Here is a 21251-nt window from a genome sequence, read left to right as displayed (position 1 = left end):
TTGTTTTAGGATGTAAGTGCCCTAGCCACTTGATAGCACAAGCTCTAAAATAATTCATTATATGTCCTCTGTAAAAGGCTGGGGCTCGTTTAGCTTCTCGGGCCTATGGTCCCTGTTGTCCCTATTATCCCCGCTATCTCATACTCCCCGTTGGCCCTCGAAGACGATGTTAGAACATCGGGTTACCCCTTCATGACCTGTGTACTCGTCCCTTCCGCTCCGGGTGTCGGTGCGCACAGTCTTAGAACATCTGTATGTATTTAGCCTAGTTCACATGTGCCCCCGAATCCCAAACTCCTTCATGCCTCCAACATTTTCCTCTTCCTTTCTTCCCTTCTTCAACGATTCCTTTTTGTACATAACGTATCTTATAGGTTCTAGCGGTTCAACCCCTGACACGGCCAACCAAATTTTGGAAGGGTAAATCCAGCTGTGTAGTCGTCTTAACATTATCATCTTCATAGGATTCTCCAGTAACAAGTGTCGTGTTATTTGTGCAAGATAGTTTAAGTGTTGCCGTGCGACGGGCTAAGCGTCAGAGGGATCTTGTAGAGAGGGAATACTCTTGGGTACATACATAGCTCCCAGCGATAAATAGTAACTTCGGGGATTCTTCGATTAATTTCGATAGTGACCACAAGCTTTACTGGTGAGGCACTGATTAAGATAATCGACTGTACTTGTTTGCTTGAGACAGAGCACCACCAAGTCTTAAGAATTCAGCCTTAGGGAAACGCTTGGTGACGCTTGTTAGGAGCGCTCGGAAGCGCGATAACCAGATCCTTAGCTAAGATGCCTAGTTAGGTGCGAATATATAACTATTCGCCTCTTCTGACCTGAACTCTCGATGCCACCCACCCATGCGCCGTACCCGAGGCTTCCGAACTGCGCGCCTATAGTCCCTCACCAGCCCAGCCGCCCTTTCTTGCGCGGCAGGGCGACTGGACTGGGGAAGTCCAACAAACGCGTGGTGCGCAGTGACCACAGAAACTGCCAAGGGGCCAGCGGCAGTCTCTGGAGCAACACAAAGATGGCGTTGGCTTGCGCAGTAAACGCAGTTCAAACGGCTCGGCAAGAAAACGCACGCAGATGCAGCATCTCGCTCCAAACAAACAAGACAGTGGTGGCACCAGGGACTACCCCCATGGGCCAAGGGCAAGCCATCCACATTGACGCGGACCGGCACAGGGGTGGTCTGCACCTGCCCAACGGAGGCCGCTAGCAAAAAGAAAAAGAGAGCGGCGAAACTTCGCACAAATTAGCGATATTCCTTCACACAAATGTACCAGGCTTACCGAACGCCTCCGAGGAGGACGATTCGGCCCCGACCGGCTCCGCCGAAGCAGGAGCGGGAGTAAGAGAGGATGGAAACCCCTACTCCGGCGAAGCCGGGCGGGGCACAGGCGCGAGGATAGCCTTATCCTCCGAAGAGGACGGCAACCGGGAACGAACTCCGCGGAGGCGGCGGCGTCGCAGTCGAGATTCTCCCGAAGGAGGCGAAGAGGCACGGCGACAGACCATCTACGAAAACACCCATATTAGCAAGCTCAAAACATGTGAAAAGCGCTGGAGGGGCTGTTATTCTAATTAGCTATGACAGAATAGTGCGCACGTACTTTAAGAGGTTTTGATAACTTATAAAGAGAAGGGGAGAAGGAGAGGAAATAAAAGTTGAGCGCTTAATAACAGAACTAAGCTCAAACGGGTGCAAGACTGCAGTGAATAAAGTGGTAACTGTTGCTATAAAGCAACCCCCTGCGCAACCACACCCACACTTGCCCAAGCTCCAAGACCCAATATTGCGCACACCTACCTGGACCTGCAAACATAAAGCTATTCAGAACCCCATGAGGTATTATACCAACACAGCGACCAACCGCACCAATAATTACGAGGACTTATAGGATTTAGATCTATAACACATTACCCAACATAACACATGTATTCATACTACAGTCATAAAGGCTTCGAGGGCGAAGCCTCTTGGAGGGGGAGATAGTGTTAGGAACGCTAGGAAGCACGATAGCCAGATCCTTAGCTAAGATGCTTGATCAGCTTCGAATAGGCTGGCCGTTGGGAGGGGATTTTCCCTTGGGATTTCCCTCCCGAATGGGACCGGGACGGGAACGGGACGGGAAACGGGAACGAGCTTATAGATGGGAAGGGAGTGGGAATATCCCGATTCCTGGGAAAATCCCATGGGAATTTCCCTTATTTTAATCACGTGATAATTAACTACTTGATATTACTTTACATAGTAATATTCTATACTTTTATGCTATAAAAATTTTTAGACTATACCCTATTAGGAAGTGGGACGGGATTCGGGATCTTAGGTTAAGAAATGGGACGGGAAACGGGACGTGATTTTTAAGATAAGAGGGAATGGGAATATCCCCTCCCGAATCCCATATAATGGGAATCCCTTCCCAAATAGCTTGGCATGGGAAGGGAATCAAAATTTAATTCCCATTGGGAATATGGGACCGGACCTGAACCCTTTCGGGATCCCGAATCCCTCCCAACGGTCAGCCTAGCTTCGAACATATATTCGCATCTTCTGACCTGAGCTCTCCAAGGCTTAGCTCGTTACCGACCCCACGCATACATGTTGCTGTAAAGCGCGCTCCTAAACTTTGACTGTTGGTAAATGGATGTTACTGCGACCCAGAAGTTGCTCCAGAGAATCATGAGATAACCCCATATTCAAGGGTTCAGAAAATGCAAATTGAGGATTCTTCAAGTAAGATGATTTCAAGGACTCCATGTTGGGTGGTCCCGTCTGAGGGTGCACGGCAGACAGAATTGCTTAGTATAATAGACAGGCACGAGTTGGAACGGGTGCGCAAAACGGGATGCAATGAGTGGGTCAAAAAAAGGCGTTGAAAATGCCATTCTTTGTCGACTGGTGCAATCTGTAACTTACCATTTAAACCCTTAAGTACTCATTTCAGTCGCTCAGCGCAAATCTACTCCTCCCCCGCAGCTTGGCTCCATAAAAATACAACACCCAAATCCCCACAATACCAATCCCACTCATCCCGCCCAAAAGACTAACTCCCCTCGCAACACCCAACCTCCGAAACAGCGGATCCGCAAAAAGAACACTCCCGCAAGCAAACGCACTACGAAAGAAATCATTCGCCGCGAAAAGACTCGCAGCGTAGCGCGGGTAGCTGAGCGGGATGTACACGAAGAGACACTGCATGATGATGAAGCAGGTGGCACTGTAGATTGTTATGCCGACTGTAGGAACGATCCAGTGGATGCTTGCGCGGGAGGTGAAGGCGAAGAGGAAAAGGCCGAGTGTGGGGCCGGGAGAGGCGGCGAGGGCGGGGATGAGTCGGTTCTCGTGAGGGCCGGTGCCAGATTTGAGGATGCGGGGGGTTATGTAGGTGTAGAGGTACATGGTGTAGATGGCGACGGCTATCAGGCAGGCAATGAGGATGCAGAGGAAGATGAGGCCGACTTGGCCCAGGTTCATGTGGTAGTGGATTGGGTAGACGAGGGGGAATGCCTCGAAGACTGGAGAAGAGGTGGAGTCAGGATACATATATGATAAGGATTGTGGTGTTTTTTGATGTTCTCGTCTTACACGAGTAGTAGATGCCGTAAATAATGGCCATGTATATCTGCACAAAGAGCACTGCGGGATCCTTGATGGTAATCTCGAGGGGCTTGATGAGGGCATCGAGAAAGACGGCCGAGAGTTTCATGTCACGCTGGTCAATCTCGCTCTGAGACACAAAGCGCTGGTTGCCTGTGAGCTTCCGGAGGCGCTGGGCACGGCGCAGCATAATGTTGGGGCCGCTGGTTTCAGGCAGAAAGAGGAGCATGACGAGGAGGACAGGGGCGGATACCCAGATAGACTCGTAGAGGGACCAGCGCCACGAGAAGACAGGGACGGAGAAGCCACTGAGAAGCGGCCCTAGCGCGGCTATGCATGAAGAGTCAGCGGATACGTATGCAGAAGTGAGGAGGTGGGAAAAAGAGGACTCACGTCCGCAGTACGCTGCAGAAACCCAAGCCGTCATCGCATAGGGAATCGCTGTGATGCTGTACATATCTCCAAGCGAAGCACCTCCAGACGCCAAGCACGGCGAGCCAAAGAAGCCCTGTAGAAAGCGCAGCACCATAAGCCCTGGGTAATTGCCCGCAAAAGCCGTAGGAATCGAAATGATGACGAACAGGACCATTGTCACGGCATAGACAGGGCTCCTCCCAATACTTGGGATCTCGCCCAAGGGCGAAAACAACAGGGGTCCCACACCATACCCGAGGACGTACAGCGACAAACCCAGCATGGCTTGGAGCCTGCTAACGCCAAAGGCCTCCCTGACGCCCTCGATGGAAGTGGTGTAGATGGCGGAAGAGGTGTAGACCACAAAGGTATAAATGCAGATGATGAGCGAGACGGCGAAACGCTTGCTGCTCGACCAGTTGTGCGGATCGTCGGAGTCATCAGAGTAGTACCAGTTGACGAGGATGGCACCGTCCTTCGTGCGTTCAGGGACGGTGGGGATAGACTTGATATTTTTCATGTTGCGAAGCTCGGCAGCGCTGCCGTTCCCACCCGCGTTGTCTGTTGTGCTGTGGAAGTGTTGCTGCCCCTCTTCCAGACCCTTCTGATCCCCATTTTTCTCCTCCTGTATGACCTGTTGTGGGACGCTCCTGGCATTGGTTTCGTCATTGATAGGTACAGCGGATATGACTGTGCCAGGAACGACGGGGTCCGGATTGCTGATGAGTTCAGCCCATGGGCTGGGGAGTTTGAAATCCGTCTTTTCCTCGTGGTACTGGAGGAGGCGGTTATTAGAGATGTAGCGGATTATCTGCCCGATGGGGGCATCGCGAATGATGTCCGCCATCCTATGTCTGTTCTATAGTCGAGGGTTATGTAAACTCGTGGTGTAATAGCCGTTCTTTACGTATAAAGTAGAGCTCAAGCATGATGTATATGTCTCTTGTACAATTATTGGTTCTTATGTACTACTAACGAGGACCTACCATAGCTCTTCTTGCTTGGTAATACATCCTATCCATCTAGGCCCGGTATACTAAGCTGCTGGTGACATACTGCCCAGAGTCAACGGCGAGGACACATCTGGGTGCGACACCGGATGAATAATAATCTGGGTGGGGAAATATTAATGCCTCTACATTGTAATTGGTAGAAGTAATACCTCTCATAGAGAGAGGGTAGTGATTTATTTACAATTAAACACAAATCGTTGGCAAGTGCTTGGCGATGATATGCTAGCTGCCACTGATGACAGACCGGTAGGGCATGCTTTAGTGGAGCAGGGTAAAGATACAAGTGAGGGCCGAAATTGCGCGAAAAGCACCGCCAGCACATTCAAGAACTGTATTAGGAAGTATTCAAATCAGAGTCACACATCATGATCGGACTAAGGTAGGTATCTGACCTGACATGATGGAACCCAATTCAGAGATTAAGACGTTACTTTTCCTCCCTTACAGTACAGTCTCTTCAAACTTCTCTAAATCAACATAGTTAAGAAATATCCGCCAAAACTCCAAACAATACTTTATTCTCCACCGCACATTCATCACTGATAACAGTACATTCCCGATACCCCACATAAAGTCTAAAATTGAGATACGCGGTGTTGTGACCCTTCCGGTTGTAGCGATAGACGAGAGAATAAGCTAATGAACACGGGGTCAAACCGTCCGGCGATGCAGTCTGGAGTTGTGTGACCAGTGATATGGGGTTCGGGTTCGGTGCGACGCTATGGAATCCATGCGACTGGACCATATCCGGTATCAATGGTGTAGAAGCGGGGAATATGGACGCATTAACCAAGGGATTCTGCATCCACTCGTCCAAAGAAAGTGCAGGCTCTGACACCGCAGATAACGATGTGCCTTGGCAGCTAAGTTCATTCGAAGTAACAAGAGGAGGAAACCGCGGGCAGCTCATTGATTCCTGTTGATTCCCGACCTACACGCGTCATGGTCAGTTAACCTTTGCTGCAACTGGCGAGGGTCCTAGGTAGTGTTACAGCCAGTGTACTTGTGGGCGTTCCTCCTTGTAGAGGATTGATGGTTTCCTGCCCAAGCGCCTGGGCCGGTAAAGACGGTCCTCCTGAACTTGGAATACTGCCACTAGCTCCTAAATAGGCATCCTGAAACTCCGTATTGATACCCAATGCCTCAAGTAACCGGCTAAGGCGAGCATTCTCTTGCTGAAGCTTCTCTACCGTGTCTGCTTCGGTAGCATGCGAAGCTTGCTGTGCTCGGGTTTCTTCATACTCCCGGATCCTAGCTTCCAGTGCCGCGACATACTCGCGCTTCCGGGCACGGCTACGGCGTTGGTTGTTGCGTGTCCGTTCCAACTGGTAGCTCTATGTACCTTGGGATTAGTCATATCCATATTCATGGAACGGAATAATGCCTGCCTTTGATTTCTTGTCAGGCTCAGTCGATGACATTACGCGTGGTCATTAGGATGTACAACAGTACAAGGTGATTTGGCTTTCCTATACTTTATGACGAGTGTTGAGAAGGAATACGAGATGCTTAATGCCGACCGGCGTAGATCGGCCCTTCCATCAATTTGTCATCATGATCCATCTCCAGGCTTGCCTCCACCTGGTCCACCTGTAATCATTTGATTCAGCTATTGGCCTACATCTTCTATGACATTAGTAATCATCCAGAGTAACTTAAATTTATAGACCTATTAATTAAACTTTGGCCTAATATGGCCTAGCTCCCTACTGGTATGTCACCAGTGACAGCCGGCATGTCATCACCAAGTACTACCAACCAACACACTGCCACCATTTCCATCCTATATTTGTAAGGCGAATATAGTGAATATAGTTTTTTTTTTTTTTAATGGTTATTGCCGAAGAAGAATAAATTATTTAAGGGACCTCACAATCCTTCTACCTAGGTAGCCAGTAAAGCATAAAACAAACTTCTTACTCCAGTCCACCGTATCAGATAGGATGCTTACAGATTCCCAAATTCAACTTTTTAGAGACCGCCTCACTGAGAGCTTCTTCATCACTCCACAAGACGCAGAGTATGCAGAAGCTATCAAGCGATGGAATGACGTCGGAGAAAGACGTGCTGTAAGCTACAGAACTCCGAATGTACCGTCTACTCTGATGCTGACATCTCTGGCCTACCAGGGGGGCATTATATTGGCAACTTCCGCAGAGGATATATCCGTGGCGATGAAACTAGCCGTTGACATACAGCTTGATGTCGCAGTCCGGGGTGGCGGCCACTCCCATTTTGCTGCTTCCTCTACGGATGGTGGTATTGTCATAGACCTGCGCAATATGAATAACGTTACTATCAACGAGGCTACGAATGTCGTTACGGTGCAGGGTGGAGCTCTCTGGTCTGACGTAGATGAAACACTCGGTCAAAAAGGGCTGGCTGCGGTCGGAGGGTATGTTGCTTCGGCTCCTTTCATCCATTTTCTCCTCGTTTACGACACCAGACTCTAACTCGCTACCCAGTACGGTGAATCACACAGGTTCGGGTCCCCATCTTTGACCACATACAATCATCTCTCAGAGACCTCATGCCTTGTCTAGGTGTGGGTGGGTTGACCCTCGGTGGAGGTTACGGCTGGCTCTCCGGGCAATATGGGTTAGCCATCGACAACCTGCTCAGCGCAAAAGTTGTTCTCGCAGAAGGCAGCATCGTTACTGCGTCGGCTACATCGCACCAAGATCTGTTCTGGGCCATTCGGGGAGGCGGTGGTAACTTTGGTGTCGCTGTAAGCCTCTCCCTGAGTATCAGAGAAGCATGGTAGGCTAAAGGTTCCTTGGTTCTTAGGTGGAATTTGTCTTTCAGGCATATGAAAAGCCAGATAACGTGTTTGCGTTAGTATAGCACTAAGATATGGCCATCTAACCGAATAGGTCGCTGACTATTGGTATTAGTGGAATGCTGGTCTATACTCTGGATAAAGTCCCAGAGATTGCCAAGTTCCTGAATGGTTGGAGCAGCAATCAGCAGCGTAACGAATGTGTTTTGCTCGCTGTCGTAGCACCACCACCACAAAACCAGGTGAGCGAAATATCGAATCAAGATGGTTTACGGAGAACAGAAATTACCAAGCTGACTCAGTTACAGCCAGCAATTGCTGTCGTCCCGTTCTATGACGGTCCTGAACACGCGGCCCGTGATCGATTTTCAAAGCTCATAGCCATTGGCCCTATCGCCGACGGGACGTCAATGCTGGCATATTCAAAAGTAAACTCTCTCCTGCTTGACGGAGCAAAGCATGGCGGTCGAAAGTTTCAAGCGGGCACCGTTTGGGAGCCACCGTTCGTCCTAGCCCAATTGGATCAAGTCATCCACGAATTCCGTGGAATGCTGGAGGCTTATCCAGAGACAGCAGGGTCGGCAGTCATTTTCCAGTTCGATCATCCTGAGAAAATTGCCTCCGTTCCGCATGATGCAACGGCTTTTGCTAATCGTGGTAATCACCGTCTCGCCATGGTTGAGGTGAAATTTGGAAGCAGAGACCTGGACGATGTGGCCCTGAAATATGCAAAGAGAATTGTGCAGATCATCAAGGGCTGGGACAACGGAGGGCCTGGAAGAGAACGGGGAGTGAAGATTTAGTAAGTAGCCTCTGTTCTCGAGCTATCATGTCGGAGATTCTGAGAAAGTCAATGCTCACAATGCGCTTCCTTTCCCAGCTCTAACTACGCAACTGGCGATGAAGACCCGAGACAAATATTTGGAAGCAATTTCGAGCGCTTGGCAGAGATAAAGAAAGTCTACGACCCTGGAAATGTCTTCAACAAGTGGTTTCCTATTAGTCCATGTCAACGGTCTCTAGGATAAGTTTGCTCTGGAATAGAGACATCCTTGGGTCCTGGTTCTAGTTCTGACTAGCAGGGGTTTAAAGATGAGGGGAATGGTATGGAATTGTGTGGAGGTGGGGGGACGAGGCTGAAAGTAATGTTGGCTCAGACTGAAACGACAACTAATAGATATATATGTTGACTGTTATTCATGGGCCCTTACTTCGAACTCCCCTGGCTCTGTTTGTTGTTCTAAAGGCTTAAACTAATGTAATAATTACTTGATTGACCTTCTCTGTTAAGAGTCTTATAAAGAGCGCTCCTATTAGGTATAAAAACATAGAAAGTTATTCTTGCAGATTAAATAAACCCCTCGTTGTATTATTTCTGCAATACTCTGGCAATATATCTTTTTAATATAGAACAGCAGCTCATATTAAGTGGTTATAAAAGATGTGAAGAATGTGGAGATATATACAAAGGAATTTTTTTTTTGTACAGAATTACAAGCAGTATTATCCCTTAACTTTTAAAGCTGTATGCTTTTTAAAAACCTCTTAGAGCTATTTAAAATCAAGCTTATTTGTTGTCCGTCCATTCTCACTTAGACTAATCCGATTATCTTGTTGAATTGAGGAATACCACTGAGCTTAGTATTTGTGTCCTTTTAGGATAATCTGTGTAGGCAAAGCACATCCAGTAGAATTAACATAGACAATTGACTGACCTATTCACTATTCCCAGGTTGTATTTCCTATGCTCGGCTTTCTCTTGCTTCTGAGCTACAGACAATCTTTGCAGTTGATATCATGCTTATCTGGAAGCCTGTTTTATCTATTTTGTAGATTTCTTTGTCTAGAATCCCATACTTCTGTCGGATCGTATTAAAGAACCAGTTCCAAATAAGCTCTGGGTCGCTATATGTTAATAGTTATATTTCTGATTATATTTAAGGCAGCTTTAGATAACGCTTAACAAACCGGTTTACCTATTTGCAACCAAGGGGGCCTGGAGATGGCTCAGAGGAAAAGAATAGCCGAACAGAGAATAGTAATCCTGCTAAATATTTAATAATCTTAGGCTCTGGATACAAGCAATGTTGGTACATATCAAGAATCCATGCTGATCTTTAGTTTCTGATGGTTTTTGCAGTTTACTCCTGTATCTGCGCGTGCAGAGATACCTTTAAAACATCTTTGGAGTGTTTGTTTATTAATATTAAATACTGCTGCTGCCTTTGGGGTAGATAAAACTGACCTTTTACAAGCGTATTAAGTGCCAGGAGAATTCTCTTATCTAAGAATTATCCTCCATTTGATAATATAGATGGTGTGGAGGAATTTGCAATTGTTAGTGATGCTGCGGCAAAAAAATCTGACACTCGGTATCCGATTACGTTACAGGCCTTAGCAAACCCACGTAAATTTTTGCTTACTATCCGACGATGCATTCCGCCAGCTCTCGCGTTCACGCCACAAACTTGGAGATACCAATCCGCGTGGTTTCAGCAAGAGAGAACCGACAGCTGCCGTTAGTATGGGTGCTGCGTGCCCTTCCCCGTGCCGTTACCCCTCGAGCTGTCTAGAAAATACAGTACATATGGGTACGTAACAAAGAGTCACAGCAAATATTAATAGATGCTTTGCAATTTCTTAAAGGCTCAACGTACTGCTAAGTGTGTTGCTAGCTTACATTAGAGACCCGAAGTTCTCTTATAGGATTCTTACTCGGGCGTGTAGAGGGAGCTACTACTTTCAATACTAGTCTTTTAAATTAAAAATATATGTCATGGGTTAATCAAGTGTATTGCTCAGACTAAGACTTTCGCTACTATATAGGGCGCTACATGCGACTGATCTTTCGATCAGTCGTCTTCGTACTTTTTGGTTGAACTTTCAACTATACTAGCGCATAAAAAGTCAAACCTTTACAATATATAAAATAAGAAGAACCAAAGAGGGTATTTGTATATCATTCCCGTGAATATAAACATTCATTTCCATCTCCATTTTGTCATTCATCTCGTACAGATTACCTGTTAATAGACCAAGATGTGACGTACGTATAAAGCCATGCCTAGAAACAGCCCCAGCATGTTGAAGAGGGCCAGGTTATGGCTGGACAATAGTGCCGCAGAATATCATAGCATCCAATGTCGATGCCAGGCTAGGCATAGGTAGGTAACCCCTCTTGAGCGTAAAATTTTATCCCTTCTCGGCCCTCTGGTTCGGCTTGGTCCCCTAATTTTATGTTGGATTAAGTTGCCAAAGAAGGCATTCTAAATGTAAAGGGGTGAAATGCCTTGCTATCTAATGACTAGATATACACAAAGAGGAATCGCTATGAGGAAGAAAATATAAAGCGAAGAGGGAAGAAGAGTGGGTTCTCATACTACGAGGGGTCATGTGATTGCAATAACCCGACCAACAATAAGTGAAGGCGAGCGATATACAGGCGTTGCCTGCGACACTAAAGCAATATTTTTATTATATTTGTTTTGATTACTTGGCTAATTAATTCATTGGTTGATTATAGCATCAGGTGTTGCTATGTATATTAAATATGCGGCAAAATTTAAGATCTCGTATTAGATATACAATACTGCCTTGTTAATTAGCCGATGTTGAATCCACCAGAAGCTAGATTATAAATCAAATCCAGCTTAATAGTTCTATCTCGTATTCCTCTCTGTGAACTTATATTTGTCCAAGGCACCCGCAAGCAGTCCTTGTGCTCTCAGTTGGACGATCCCTACCCTATCAACCAAGAAGTGTGCTCAAAACAAGTTATATACCTAAAATATAACTATTCTTCGTCCCTGATGCATGTTCCCTCGGCCCACACATTTGATTTCATGAAATAGAAGCAGACTACGAACCAATCAGGGTGAAACTTGGGGGCGGATTTGATGCTCACTTTCGGGAAAGCTTCACAGAGATTAACCCTAAAATACAGGTTCCCGTACTATCCCTCGACGACCAAGTTATCACGAGCTTCCAGCAGTTGCCACGGCTATTTCGAGCCTAGAGGCACATTTCATGGGTACAGCCATGCTGGCTACAATTCGAGTCTATGAATGGATGAACTACTTGTCTGGGACACTACATGATTGGATTTGGTCTTTTCTTTAGCAATTAATTGGGCATTACGGGTGGCTTAGTCATCTCCAAACCCCACAAAGTTATGAACACATTACGTAAGTATGTCATGACCCAAAATTAATTACGTACATTACTGCACCAGAGGATGGAGGGCTTGATCAGGATACAGTAACCAAGGAGGGCAAGGGTGCACCGATGACACGCTAAGGAGAATGCGGTAGGTAACCGGAATGTGGTACCTTTATCAGACGATGCTTCTCTTGGGTGAGAATTTTTACACTCCGAAAGTGCGGAAGAATGAAGCCCGTCAACCCACCAAGGCATCGGATATCGTGTGGGCGGAATCTGAGTGGACAGATGGCTTAACGCCAAGTCTCTCCACTCTTGGTACTGTTTTTCTTTTTCTCTTCTCTTTTCGTTTACCTTTTGCCCCTGTCCGTAGCACTGAGAGGGTGCGCACACTTGCCTAATCGAGGACTGGATCGAAATGGGGTTGTTTTCCCCTGCCTTGTCCTGTTCGTATTGCTTGCGTCTTCACCAACAGCACTGACACGAAGGAGTCGTGTGAAAGGACAATGTCCCGGTTTGCATTATAGCCAAGCCCCACTTGGACGGCCACTAGCTCTGAATCGCAGCCAACCGTCCACTTCGTATTGACGACGGTGAGGACATGGGCAGAAATCCAAGCCAGTGGTTGGGTGGGGGCGCGATGGTGTCCACCGCCTGTGGATCATCACGAACATTGCAGTAACTTCGAAGTCACCGAGTATAGGGGACACACGATCGAAGATGGATGGTGGCAAACGAGCCGAAAAAAAGCAAACAAGAACCACCAGACGGAAGGATTGCCAGAGAAGCGAATGGCAGAGAGAAGGATTTATCACAGTGTGCGATTCTTGTGGTTCAGGAATGGGTGAGATTCCGAGCTAGCAATGCAGACGGGTGGACGGCCGGGCTCTCATGGTCTCTCAAATAATTACCCAATCCGGTATATAAAGTCTACCGGTACATGGTTGGTCAATTCCACGGCCGTTCCCCATCACCTTGACTTCATATTATCTAATTCTCAGGAAAAAAAAAAAAAAAAATTCGGCACCACGATGGATGATACAAAGGACTCAACATTTCCCCATTTTTTTCTTTTCCTTTTTCCTCTGTGTGGTCGTTCCTCTCTTCCACTTTTTCCCCAACCGTGCTCCCCTTCCCCTCATCCAGTGTCAGTCAGTCAGGCCTTCTCGAAGACTGCACGTCACACACTCATTTTGGACTGCAGAGGCATCTCTCGCGGTTTGCTCTTCTAAATCAACTATCCATTGTCTCGCTACCTTCAACGCCCTGTTCAATTCAACATCGTGTTCGATTGTGTCGAAACTCGCGCCAACGCCAGATTGCTACTGACATCCCCTGTTAGATAGACTCAAAAGTCAAAAAAAGAAACTTGATACAGACTGAACAGCGTGACAAAAAAACGTCGAGATTTCGCACGGAAGTAGCAGCAAATAGTGGCAGTTTCAGACCCGTCGCGCCATCTATATTTCCGCTCTCCTATCGCGCAGTCTTCCCTGAGTTAATCTCCCACCCCAATTTCCCAACAGCAATTGCCCCTGCTACCCATTCTTCTATCGACCGGTTTTGGATGAAAGCTCCCACTCCTTGAACGGCTATTTCGAAGCACAAAGACACGGTAGGCCGAGCCCTTACCCAAGAGCTGTATTCGACCCATCCCGCCAGCAACAACACCCACATATATAGCCCGTTTCCCGTTTACCTATACCGGCAAGTCCACCACGCGACTCTAGTCGAACTACCTACTATCTATCCCGTTGCGACCTTGAAAAGCCGTGCACAATGGGTAACCTAACCTGGAGAGATATACTCGCCAACCGAGACCGGCGACAATACCCCGAAGTGGTGATGCCCCTCGCCCAAGCCCATGCGACTGAAAAACCAATGCCGGAACCCCATGCGGAAAAGAAGCCCATCTCCGATGCTGAATCGGCCTCCAGTCACGAGAGAGGCACCGTCACGGATGCCCCATGTAGCGCGCTGACCCTCGAAGCTCTTCGGGAAGAAGTCGAAAACGCCGTCGGTGCTTCGGGTCACAACACTGCCTATGACCGTACGTTCCTGATGTCTACTCTGCTACTACTCACTTTGGGCTGTTCGCTCTCAACTGCAGATCGACCTCCTCCCCTTCCCGCCACCCTGGCAGGACTCTGTCTGCCCTCGAGCTTGGGATTTTCTGACCTCTCACAGGGAAAGCCAAGGTCATCAACCGGGCCATTCAAGATATTGGTATGGGTCGTTACCAATGGGAGCTGTTTGTTCTCTGCGGGTTTGGTTGGATTGCCGATAAGTAAGCAGCGCTTGATTGTCTCTGAATCTGTATGTGGACACTGGTGCTGACTGGAATTTCCCGTTTAGCCTCTGGTTGCAGGTAAGACCTAGGTCGTTCGCTCGAGTCTCGAGCAGTCCACTGATCGCGTATAGGGAGTGGCACTGACGCTGACCCCACTGTCCCGGGAATTTGGCGTGTCCGAGACGAATTCTCGTTTCGCAACGTGTGCCTTATTCGTAGGACTTATCGTGGGAGCCTCCTTCTGGGGTATTGCCTCCGATGCTATTGGCCGTCGACCTGCCTTTAACACCACTCTTTTCCTCTGTGGCTCGTTTGGCCTCGCTGCTGGCGGTGGGTCAAGCTGGGTTGGGTATGGCTGCCCATTGAGCTTTCGGGGGACTTGTCCGTTAACGTGGAATATAGGACCTGCGCGCTCTATTCCTGCTTGGGTCTGGGAGTCGGCGGAAATCTCCCCGTTGATGCGGCGGTCTTCCTGGAGTGCTTGCCTCCCAATTCGGCGAACCTTTTGAGCGGGTTGGCGACGTGGTGGTCCGTGGGAACTCTGATTGCCAGGTCCGTGACATGCTCTCTTATCTCCTGGTTGGACGACGCTGACTATGATACAGTATGCTTGCCTGGGCTTACATCCCCAACTATTCTTGTGAAAGCATCGAAACCTGCACACGTGAAAACAACTGGGGCTGGCGGTACCTTGTTCTCACTCTCGGCGCTGTGACCTTTGTCATGTTTCTCTGCCGGTTCGTGCTCTTCACGCTTTTCGAATCCCCCAAGTTCCTGGTCTCCCGAGGGCGTCAGGATGAGGCTGTTGCAGCGGTTCATGGCATTGCGCGCAAGAACAAAACCAGGACTTGGCTTACAGAGGAGATTCTCAACGAGATCGGTGGCTATTCTGAGCAGGACTCCAAGCAGGGTCTGACCACTGGGGAGATCCTTAAGCGGTCGTTCGAGAGGTTCTCCTACCAGCAGATTATGCCCTTGTTTAGTAGCACACGACTCAGCATTTCGAGTATGTGTCTCTCTTTCTCTCTTCATTTTTGGTATCCCGACGCTAACCGAAACAGCGATCCTGATCTGGTTCTGCTGGACCACCATTGGAATGGGGTATACCCTGTTCAACGCCTTCTTGCCCCAGTACCTCAGCGCCAACTCAACCACGTACGAAACCTACCGTAACTACGCCATCACGGCCGTTTGTGGAATTCCCGGGCCGCTGGTGGCCTGGTACACGGTTGATATCAAGTACATTGGACGGAAGGGGACGATGGCCTTCTGCACCCTGGTGACGGCGATTTTGCTGTTTTGTTTCACCGCGTCCAAGGACCCCAACGTGCAGCTGGTGTGCTCGTCGCTGGAGTCTTTCTTCCAGATGGCCATGTACGGTGTTCTCTATGCCTACACGCCCGAGGTTTTCCCGGCGCCCAACCGCGGCACGGGCACTGGTATCGCTAGTTGCCTTAATCGGATTGCGGGCCTGATGGCGCCGATCATTGGTGTCTATGCCAGTACGAATCCCATTGCGCCGATCTATGCGTCGGGAGGTCTCCTACTGGCTGCTTTCGTAGCGATGTGTTTCTTGCCTATTGAGACAATGGGCAAGCAGGCTATGTAGTGGTCCAGAGTGATGGCTTGGCTTTGTATCAATCTCAGATTTTGCTGGTTATGATATTTGCATGACATTTAGCGGGCAAGGAATTGTTGTTCTTACCGTGATGTCTTTCTTACAGAGGCTCTATGTACAGAAGAAGTAAGTTAGGCTTAACCTGCATCATATTTATCGGCATCATTGTGTATCCGTTGTTCGATTGCATCCGGCGGGTTGGTCCAGCATGATACTCTGTACATTGAGTGATCGCTTTATACCAGATAGAATAAAGTTGTTTAAATATTGTGATGCAATAAAAATAAAGCGTGGCTTCAAATTGTCCATCTTAATTCAGTATATTCATTCCCAGTGCTATTCTTATTTTATGATGCCTTATGAAATGGTATCTCCACGATGCACCTTGAAATTAACCTCGTAACGTTATTCACTGCTGCGACGCAGAGCATTTTAATCCATAATAATTGTAGTTGCAATCCATCCGTTGATGAATATCATTCAGCTGAATATATCCTTTCCCAGGGTCCGCGTGCCATTTAACACCGCCGCCTCGTGTGGTAGGCGCACACTGTCAATCTTCTGTAGCAATTCTGGTATCTCGTCGCGCGACGTCGTCGGATCAGTGAGACAAAAGACCTCGGCCTCGATGACCATATTAGCGCCCTGGCCCTGCAGCGGTGTCATGGGATACGCCACATCCCCGATGAGAATCGCTCGGCCTTGGTTCCACCGTGGAAGGGGGTCCATATCCCGTAGATGCCACATCTTGACCTTGTCGGCCACTCTATGTTTGGATTGTCAGGATGATCATCGGATCCAGAGCTCGGCGGGGAATCACTACCGAAGCAAATAGCTAAGTTCCTCAAGAAATCACTAAACAGGGAGACCATCTCGTCGTGGTCTCCGTCTGAGCGCCAGGATTCGGCATTCGAATTCCCCAGGTCCCGTGAAGGGAACACGACTGACAGGTTTATGTACTCGTATCCACGGAGGGGATACGCTGCTGCAAATCGACCAGTACCATCGTCAGCCTTGATCAGACAAGTCGGCCTTGCCAGTCTCACGGTCCCAGAAGTGCGGTAAACAACTTCTGAATGCCTCGCGAGCCTTGTCAGCGGAGAGAGCCACGCGGTAGAAAGTCAGATCTATCTTATTGGCCTGGTAACTGTCATTGTTCAGGATATGGCTGCACAGACGAGAGTGTACGCGGTCCGATACTACGGTGGTCAGCATCATCTAGTTACGTACAAATGAAAGGAGCAAATACTCACTGATTATCAGGTCCGCCGATTCCTTAGAGCCATCCGCAAAGGAAACGGTGCCCTCATCCGGACCGACATCCACGACGGCCTTCTCGATCACCACCTTCGCCGGCTGTCCGTCGAGGCCCAGGTCGGCGGATGGCGCCATGGTCAAACACAGGAGCTCCTCCCGGAAGTCGGATCGCATTTGCATGCGTGGCTGGCCACTGTGCCCGGCGGAGAAATCCATTTCAATGTCCTTGACGACATCACGGCTCTCGTACAGGCGCCAACCCGTTGCGGGCACTGATGCAGCGCGGTGCGTATCGAATCCCAACTCCTCGAGCACCTTGAAGGCGTTGGAGAACATGGTGATTCCCTGGCCATCAGTCATGGTGTTCGTCAACACGCTCGTAGATGGTTACACTATGATGTTCATACAGCATCCGTGCTGTGCTTAGGCCTGCTGGGCCAGCGCCAACGATGATTACGTTGAGTCCCGTTTCACGGAAGGGAAGAGGTCTGGTTTGAGAGGTGTAGATAGTAGAAGATAAATTCCGCCTGGATGATACCAAGAAACAACTGTAACCTCCTACTCTCTTAATAGCATCTTTATACAGTCCAATTAGGGCTGTCCAAACATCTCCGAACTCCGTGCGACTTATTCAATCGGGCAGCGCCAGGAGGAATTTCGTAACGTCTGTCCATGAATCATCCTGAATCATCATGGCATTATCTACATGCCATTTGGCATCTTCGAGGAGCAAAATCAAGAACCCTCCCAAGCGCTTTTGGTAAGGAAGCTCCCATTTTCTACTCCATTTCGTTTGGTGGTTTCCAGAGGCGAAACCACAGTTGTGTTTGGAAGCTTCATCAGTCTAGCAGAGTCCACAATAATTATGGACGGCAAAAACGATTGGAGAAAGGTTCGAGAATTAACTTTATCAAATACATAGACGAATATACTCATAACCTCATTCTGGCACTGACTGCCTCTCTCTATATGATTTTGGGTCCAAAACCGAGATCCGGCATGAAGAGCAAGTCCTTCAATACCGCCGCTGGACTGTTTCCGTCGCATCCAACTCCACAACCCGGTGTGAGTCACTCATTTCCACCATCGCATTGTCCCCTCGAAGCTCGATGGGGGGCTTCTCCTTCGGGGTATAGGGCAACTCGGCAGTTGGCTCAAAGGCCGGGGGTGGTTCACGGGGCACGAGCTCCTCTTTGTCGGCGTCGTTATCAGTGGCAGGAGGGTCAGGCGCCGAGGACGATTCCGGCGTTGTCGCCGGTTTCTTCTGTCGTCGGAAGAACACGAACCAGACTGCAGCTGCAAGTAGAGCTACACCGGCCAGCACGCCGATTACCACGCCTGCGATTGCGCCTCCGGATAGCGAGCCGCTGCTGTCAGTGTTCTCTACAGATAGCGCGTCGGCAGTCGGGGTGCTGGTTGGGATGTTGGTTGGGCTGCTGATTGGCGAACTGGTGGATGAACTGGTGGATGAAGTAGTGGTGGACGTGCTGAGCGAAGCGCTCGTTAAATCACTGGGAGAGGTCGGTACGGCGGTGCCGTTAACAGCCACCTTGAAGGATCGAAGATGACTGTGCTGTGCATCGGCCTTCCACGGCCAGGGTTTGCAGGTGTGTCCGGCGCTCGCATAACCGGTGCAGTTGCGATTCTCCCAGAAATAGATACACCAGCCATCCCCCGCGCCCCATTCAAAATGTCTCCCTATGGGATTGTCAATCTCCTTGCAGATTTCTGGTTTCGAACCGCTCTCGGAGTGTGTTTCCTTGGAGGGGTCGGTCCATGTGAAGTACCAAGGGTCCAAGGCGCACACGCCTTGCAAAAGACCGCAGGCGAGAAGAAACCCCGACAACTGCATCGTTTTTCTTCAATGCTGGTTAAGATAGTGTGGTCTCCGATGGGTAGAAAATTGATTCCACCGCGAGGAGAGGTTAGCTGCTCGGTTTGCCCCTTTTGTACCCACCCCTCGCCCCATATGGGCACTCAAGCCGCCTCTGACTCCAGACGGACGATCGTGTGGCATTGACGAGGAGACTATCTGCAGCCACTGGCCAGGCAGAGTGGTGGGTGTGTCGAATACGAGGAGTAGGGAAAGGGCCGTCGCTTGGCGGAGTGGAGATCCCAGCCTGGTTGGGCATCGTGAGATTGGTGAGACTCGGTTGGTCTGACAGCAGATGGCCGATGAGATGCAAGAAATCCAGCCTTTGCCGAGTTGTTTGCTTTTCCGGTCGTCTTTACGATGCAAGTTTTTACGAGCAGGGATGGAATTGTTCTCCGACGCCAGGGACAAATTTCATGCTGATCTCTCGCACTCCATTACCTCTGTAGCATGCATGTCTCTTTTTAATTTTTTTAATAGCATTGAGCAATTTAAACATTGTGGCTACGAAGCTGCAATTAAAGACCCTGTACTATAGTAAATACTCAATACTTTATATAATAACAGTACCTTGTGATTTGGAGACTTCACGACCAGCGGATATTGCCGGGAAACTTTGGAAGAAAAGATATGCAGAAGAGATTGGCATCATTTATTCTCTTAATAAGTACCCAATAGGGAAAATTTTATCGCGCTAAAAAGGTATGATCGACCTCGTTTCGCCGGTGCAATCCTTCAGAATATTGGCACTTCGTAATTGGTTTCTCTTTGATTGGAGCTCTCCACCCGATTCCGGATGGCTCAAGCCGCCGATCGAATATACAATCTCACTGTCGGGTTGGTCATATCAAGAGCAATATGTACAGAATTACTACTGGACAATTTCATGCAATATTTATCTGCATCACGCATAAATATCGTTCAAATAACTGAGTAGAATAAGTTCCAACAACCTCATTTCTAAAACTTGCATCTTCATTGTCAGCTATTCTATAAATATATTTCTTGCGTTGGTAAATCGGTCATCATGATAAAATTCACACCCCTACCCGCACCACTTGCAGTCGACCCAGCCAAGACAGTTACCAAGACAGTTGACGCCGCCAATGGCTTCCCCTGCAGACGATGCCTCCGGGATGGCAAAATTGGTGAAGAAATTTTGCTTGTCTCTTACGACCCCTTCCTCGGCGTGTCCCCATATACGGGACCCGGCCCCATCTACGTCCACCGAGACTGCGAGCGTTATGAATGCAATGGCACCGTGGCGGACCAGCAGCGACGTCGCTTGCTTGCGGTTCGTGGCTATAGCAAGGATCATATGTTGATGGACTTTGTCGTGACTCAGGGGAGTGAGCTGGCGGAGAAAGCAGAGGGACTCTTTCAGAACAAGGATGTGGGTTATCTCCATGCCTACTATGCCGGACCGGGGTGTTTTGCGGTACGGATTGATCGGGTCTAGCTCCTGGGTGATCTTTCTGAAAGGTTAAAGCTGCTGGAATACTATACGGAGATAGTTGATTATCCATGTAGTCTTAATCTCGGATTAAAAAGGTCTTCAGGAACTCCACGCTTGGCAGGCATTAAATTATAAGGAGTACGACGTTTAACGCATAAGAAGACAGTGGAAGACACTTGCACACCTCTTAAACATGAAATAAACCCCAATGAAGACTAAAAGTGTAGCCAGAATTAAATTTTTTTTGGGTTTACCTTCCTGGGCTTAATACAACTAATGTAGAGCAAATCATCACTCCCCAGTGCAAGGATCCCGATTTTAGCGCTATATTTAATACTGAGGAGGCTGCCCGACTTATAATCCCAAATGTTGACTTACCACCAATCCGGTTTTATAGTAATAGCTTCAGATTGAATTGGCAGTAGAGATTCCAGTATATAATGCCGCCATACTGTTCAACGGACCTCGTCTCAAGGCCAGTAACATCGGGCATGAAACGGCGAACCTTGCCAGTGTGAGTGACTTGCCTACGAAAGGGGGCGGTCACTGGAATTCTCCATAGTCGTTCGACACGCTGTTTGTCTCACCCATTTCATCTCATGGGTGGTGGAAGACTCGACACGAATTTCGGAGACGAAAGGGATCCTGGACTTAAAGCTCGTACCCACTGTAATGGTAAACCCATGCGAGCACTCAAATGTGGATAAGATGGTGAAGTTCATGAACGCGAAGGTTGACGACTGTTAATGGAAGTGTTATTTTCTATTCCTGTTCGCTAATGGCTTC

The 21251-nt window shown here is 48.6% G+C and overlaps 7 protein-coding genes across 7 annotated transcripts; 3 read left to right on the top strand and 4 right to left on the bottom strand.

Moving 5' to 3' along the window:
• Positions 1 to 725: 725 nt before the first annotated feature.
• Positions 726 to 4868, bottom strand: ATNIH1004_002119 (MFS transporter; the record flags this gene model as incomplete). Its single annotated transcript, XM_033566814.1, has 8 exons — positions 726 to 787; positions 859 to 1247; positions 1379 to 1521; positions 1814 to 1819; positions 1878 to 1897; positions 3028 to 3525; positions 3596 to 3937; positions 4001 to 4868. 8 exons carry the CDS (start codon positions 4866 to 4868, stop codon positions 726 to 728), a joined length of 2328 nt encoding a protein of 775 aa, XP_033428809.1.
• Positions 4869 to 5515: 647 nt separating this feature from the next.
• ATNIH1004_002118 (bZIP transcription factor) lies at positions 5516 to 6468 on the bottom strand (the record flags this gene model as incomplete). Its single annotated transcript, XM_033566813.1, has 3 exons — positions 5516 to 5965; positions 6027 to 6368; positions 6454 to 6468. 3 exons carry the CDS (start codon positions 6466 to 6468, stop codon positions 5516 to 5518), a joined length of 807 nt encoding a protein of 268 aa, XP_033428808.1.
• A 509-nt stretch (positions 6469 to 6977) lies between these two features.
• Positions 6978 to 8841, top strand: ATNIH1004_002117 (FAD-binding oxidoreductase; the record flags this gene model as incomplete). Its single annotated transcript, XM_033566812.1, has 8 exons — positions 6978 to 7103; positions 7164 to 7429; positions 7500 to 7516; positions 7578 to 7762; positions 7822 to 7868; positions 7929 to 8055; positions 8122 to 8615; positions 8694 to 8841. The coding sequence occupies 8 exons, from the start codon at positions 6978 to 6980 to the stop codon at positions 8839 to 8841; spliced, it is 1410 nt and encodes a 469-aa protein (XP_033428807.1).
• Positions 8842 to 13750: 4909 nt separating this feature from the next.
• On the top strand, positions 13751 to 15870 carry ATNIH1004_002116 (MFS transporter; the record flags this gene model as incomplete). Its single annotated transcript, XM_033566811.1, has 7 exons — positions 13751 to 14021; positions 14159 to 14258; positions 14327 to 14339; positions 14393 to 14610; positions 14664 to 14813; positions 14867 to 15267; positions 15323 to 15870. The coding sequence occupies 7 exons, from the start codon at positions 13751 to 13753 to the stop codon at positions 15868 to 15870; spliced, it is 1701 nt and encodes a 566-aa protein (XP_033428806.1).
• Positions 15871 to 16359: 489 nt separating this feature from the next.
• Positions 16360 to 17496, bottom strand: ATNIH1004_002115 (uncharacterized protein; the record flags this gene model as incomplete). The annotated part of the gene is made up of 4 exons (XM_033566810.1): positions 16360 to 16645; positions 16741 to 16864; positions 16926 to 17078; positions 17133 to 17496. The coding sequence occupies 4 exons, from the start codon at positions 17494 to 17496 to the stop codon at positions 16360 to 16362; spliced, it is 927 nt and encodes a 308-aa protein (XP_033428805.1).
• Positions 17497 to 18151: 655 nt separating this feature from the next.
• ATNIH1004_002114 (uncharacterized protein) lies at positions 18152 to 18988 on the bottom strand (the record flags this gene model as incomplete). The annotated part of the gene is made up of 1 exon (XM_033566809.1): positions 18152 to 18988. The coding sequence occupies one exon, from the start codon at positions 18986 to 18988 to the stop codon at positions 18152 to 18154; it is 837 nt and encodes a 278-aa protein (XP_033428804.1).
• A 1048-nt stretch (positions 18989 to 20036) lies between these two features.
• On the top strand, positions 20037 to 20468 carry ATNIH1004_002113 (DUF1203 domain-containing protein; the record flags this gene model as incomplete). The annotated part of the gene is made up of 1 exon (XM_033566808.1): positions 20037 to 20468. One exon carries the CDS (start codon positions 20037 to 20039, stop codon positions 20466 to 20468), a length of 432 nt encoding a protein of 143 aa, XP_033428803.1.
• Positions 20469 to 21251: the final 783 nt, after the last annotated feature.

This window comes from Aspergillus tanneri (assembly GCF_003426965.1).
Source record: "Aspergillus tanneri strain NIH1004 chromosome Unknown AapTan_1_pilon_pilon_pilon, whole genome shotgun sequence".
NCBI classification, from domain to species: Eukaryota; Fungi; Ascomycota; class Eurotiomycetes; order Eurotiales; family Aspergillaceae; genus Aspergillus; species Aspergillus tanneri.
This window is presented reverse-complemented; position numbering and strand designations above follow the sequence as displayed.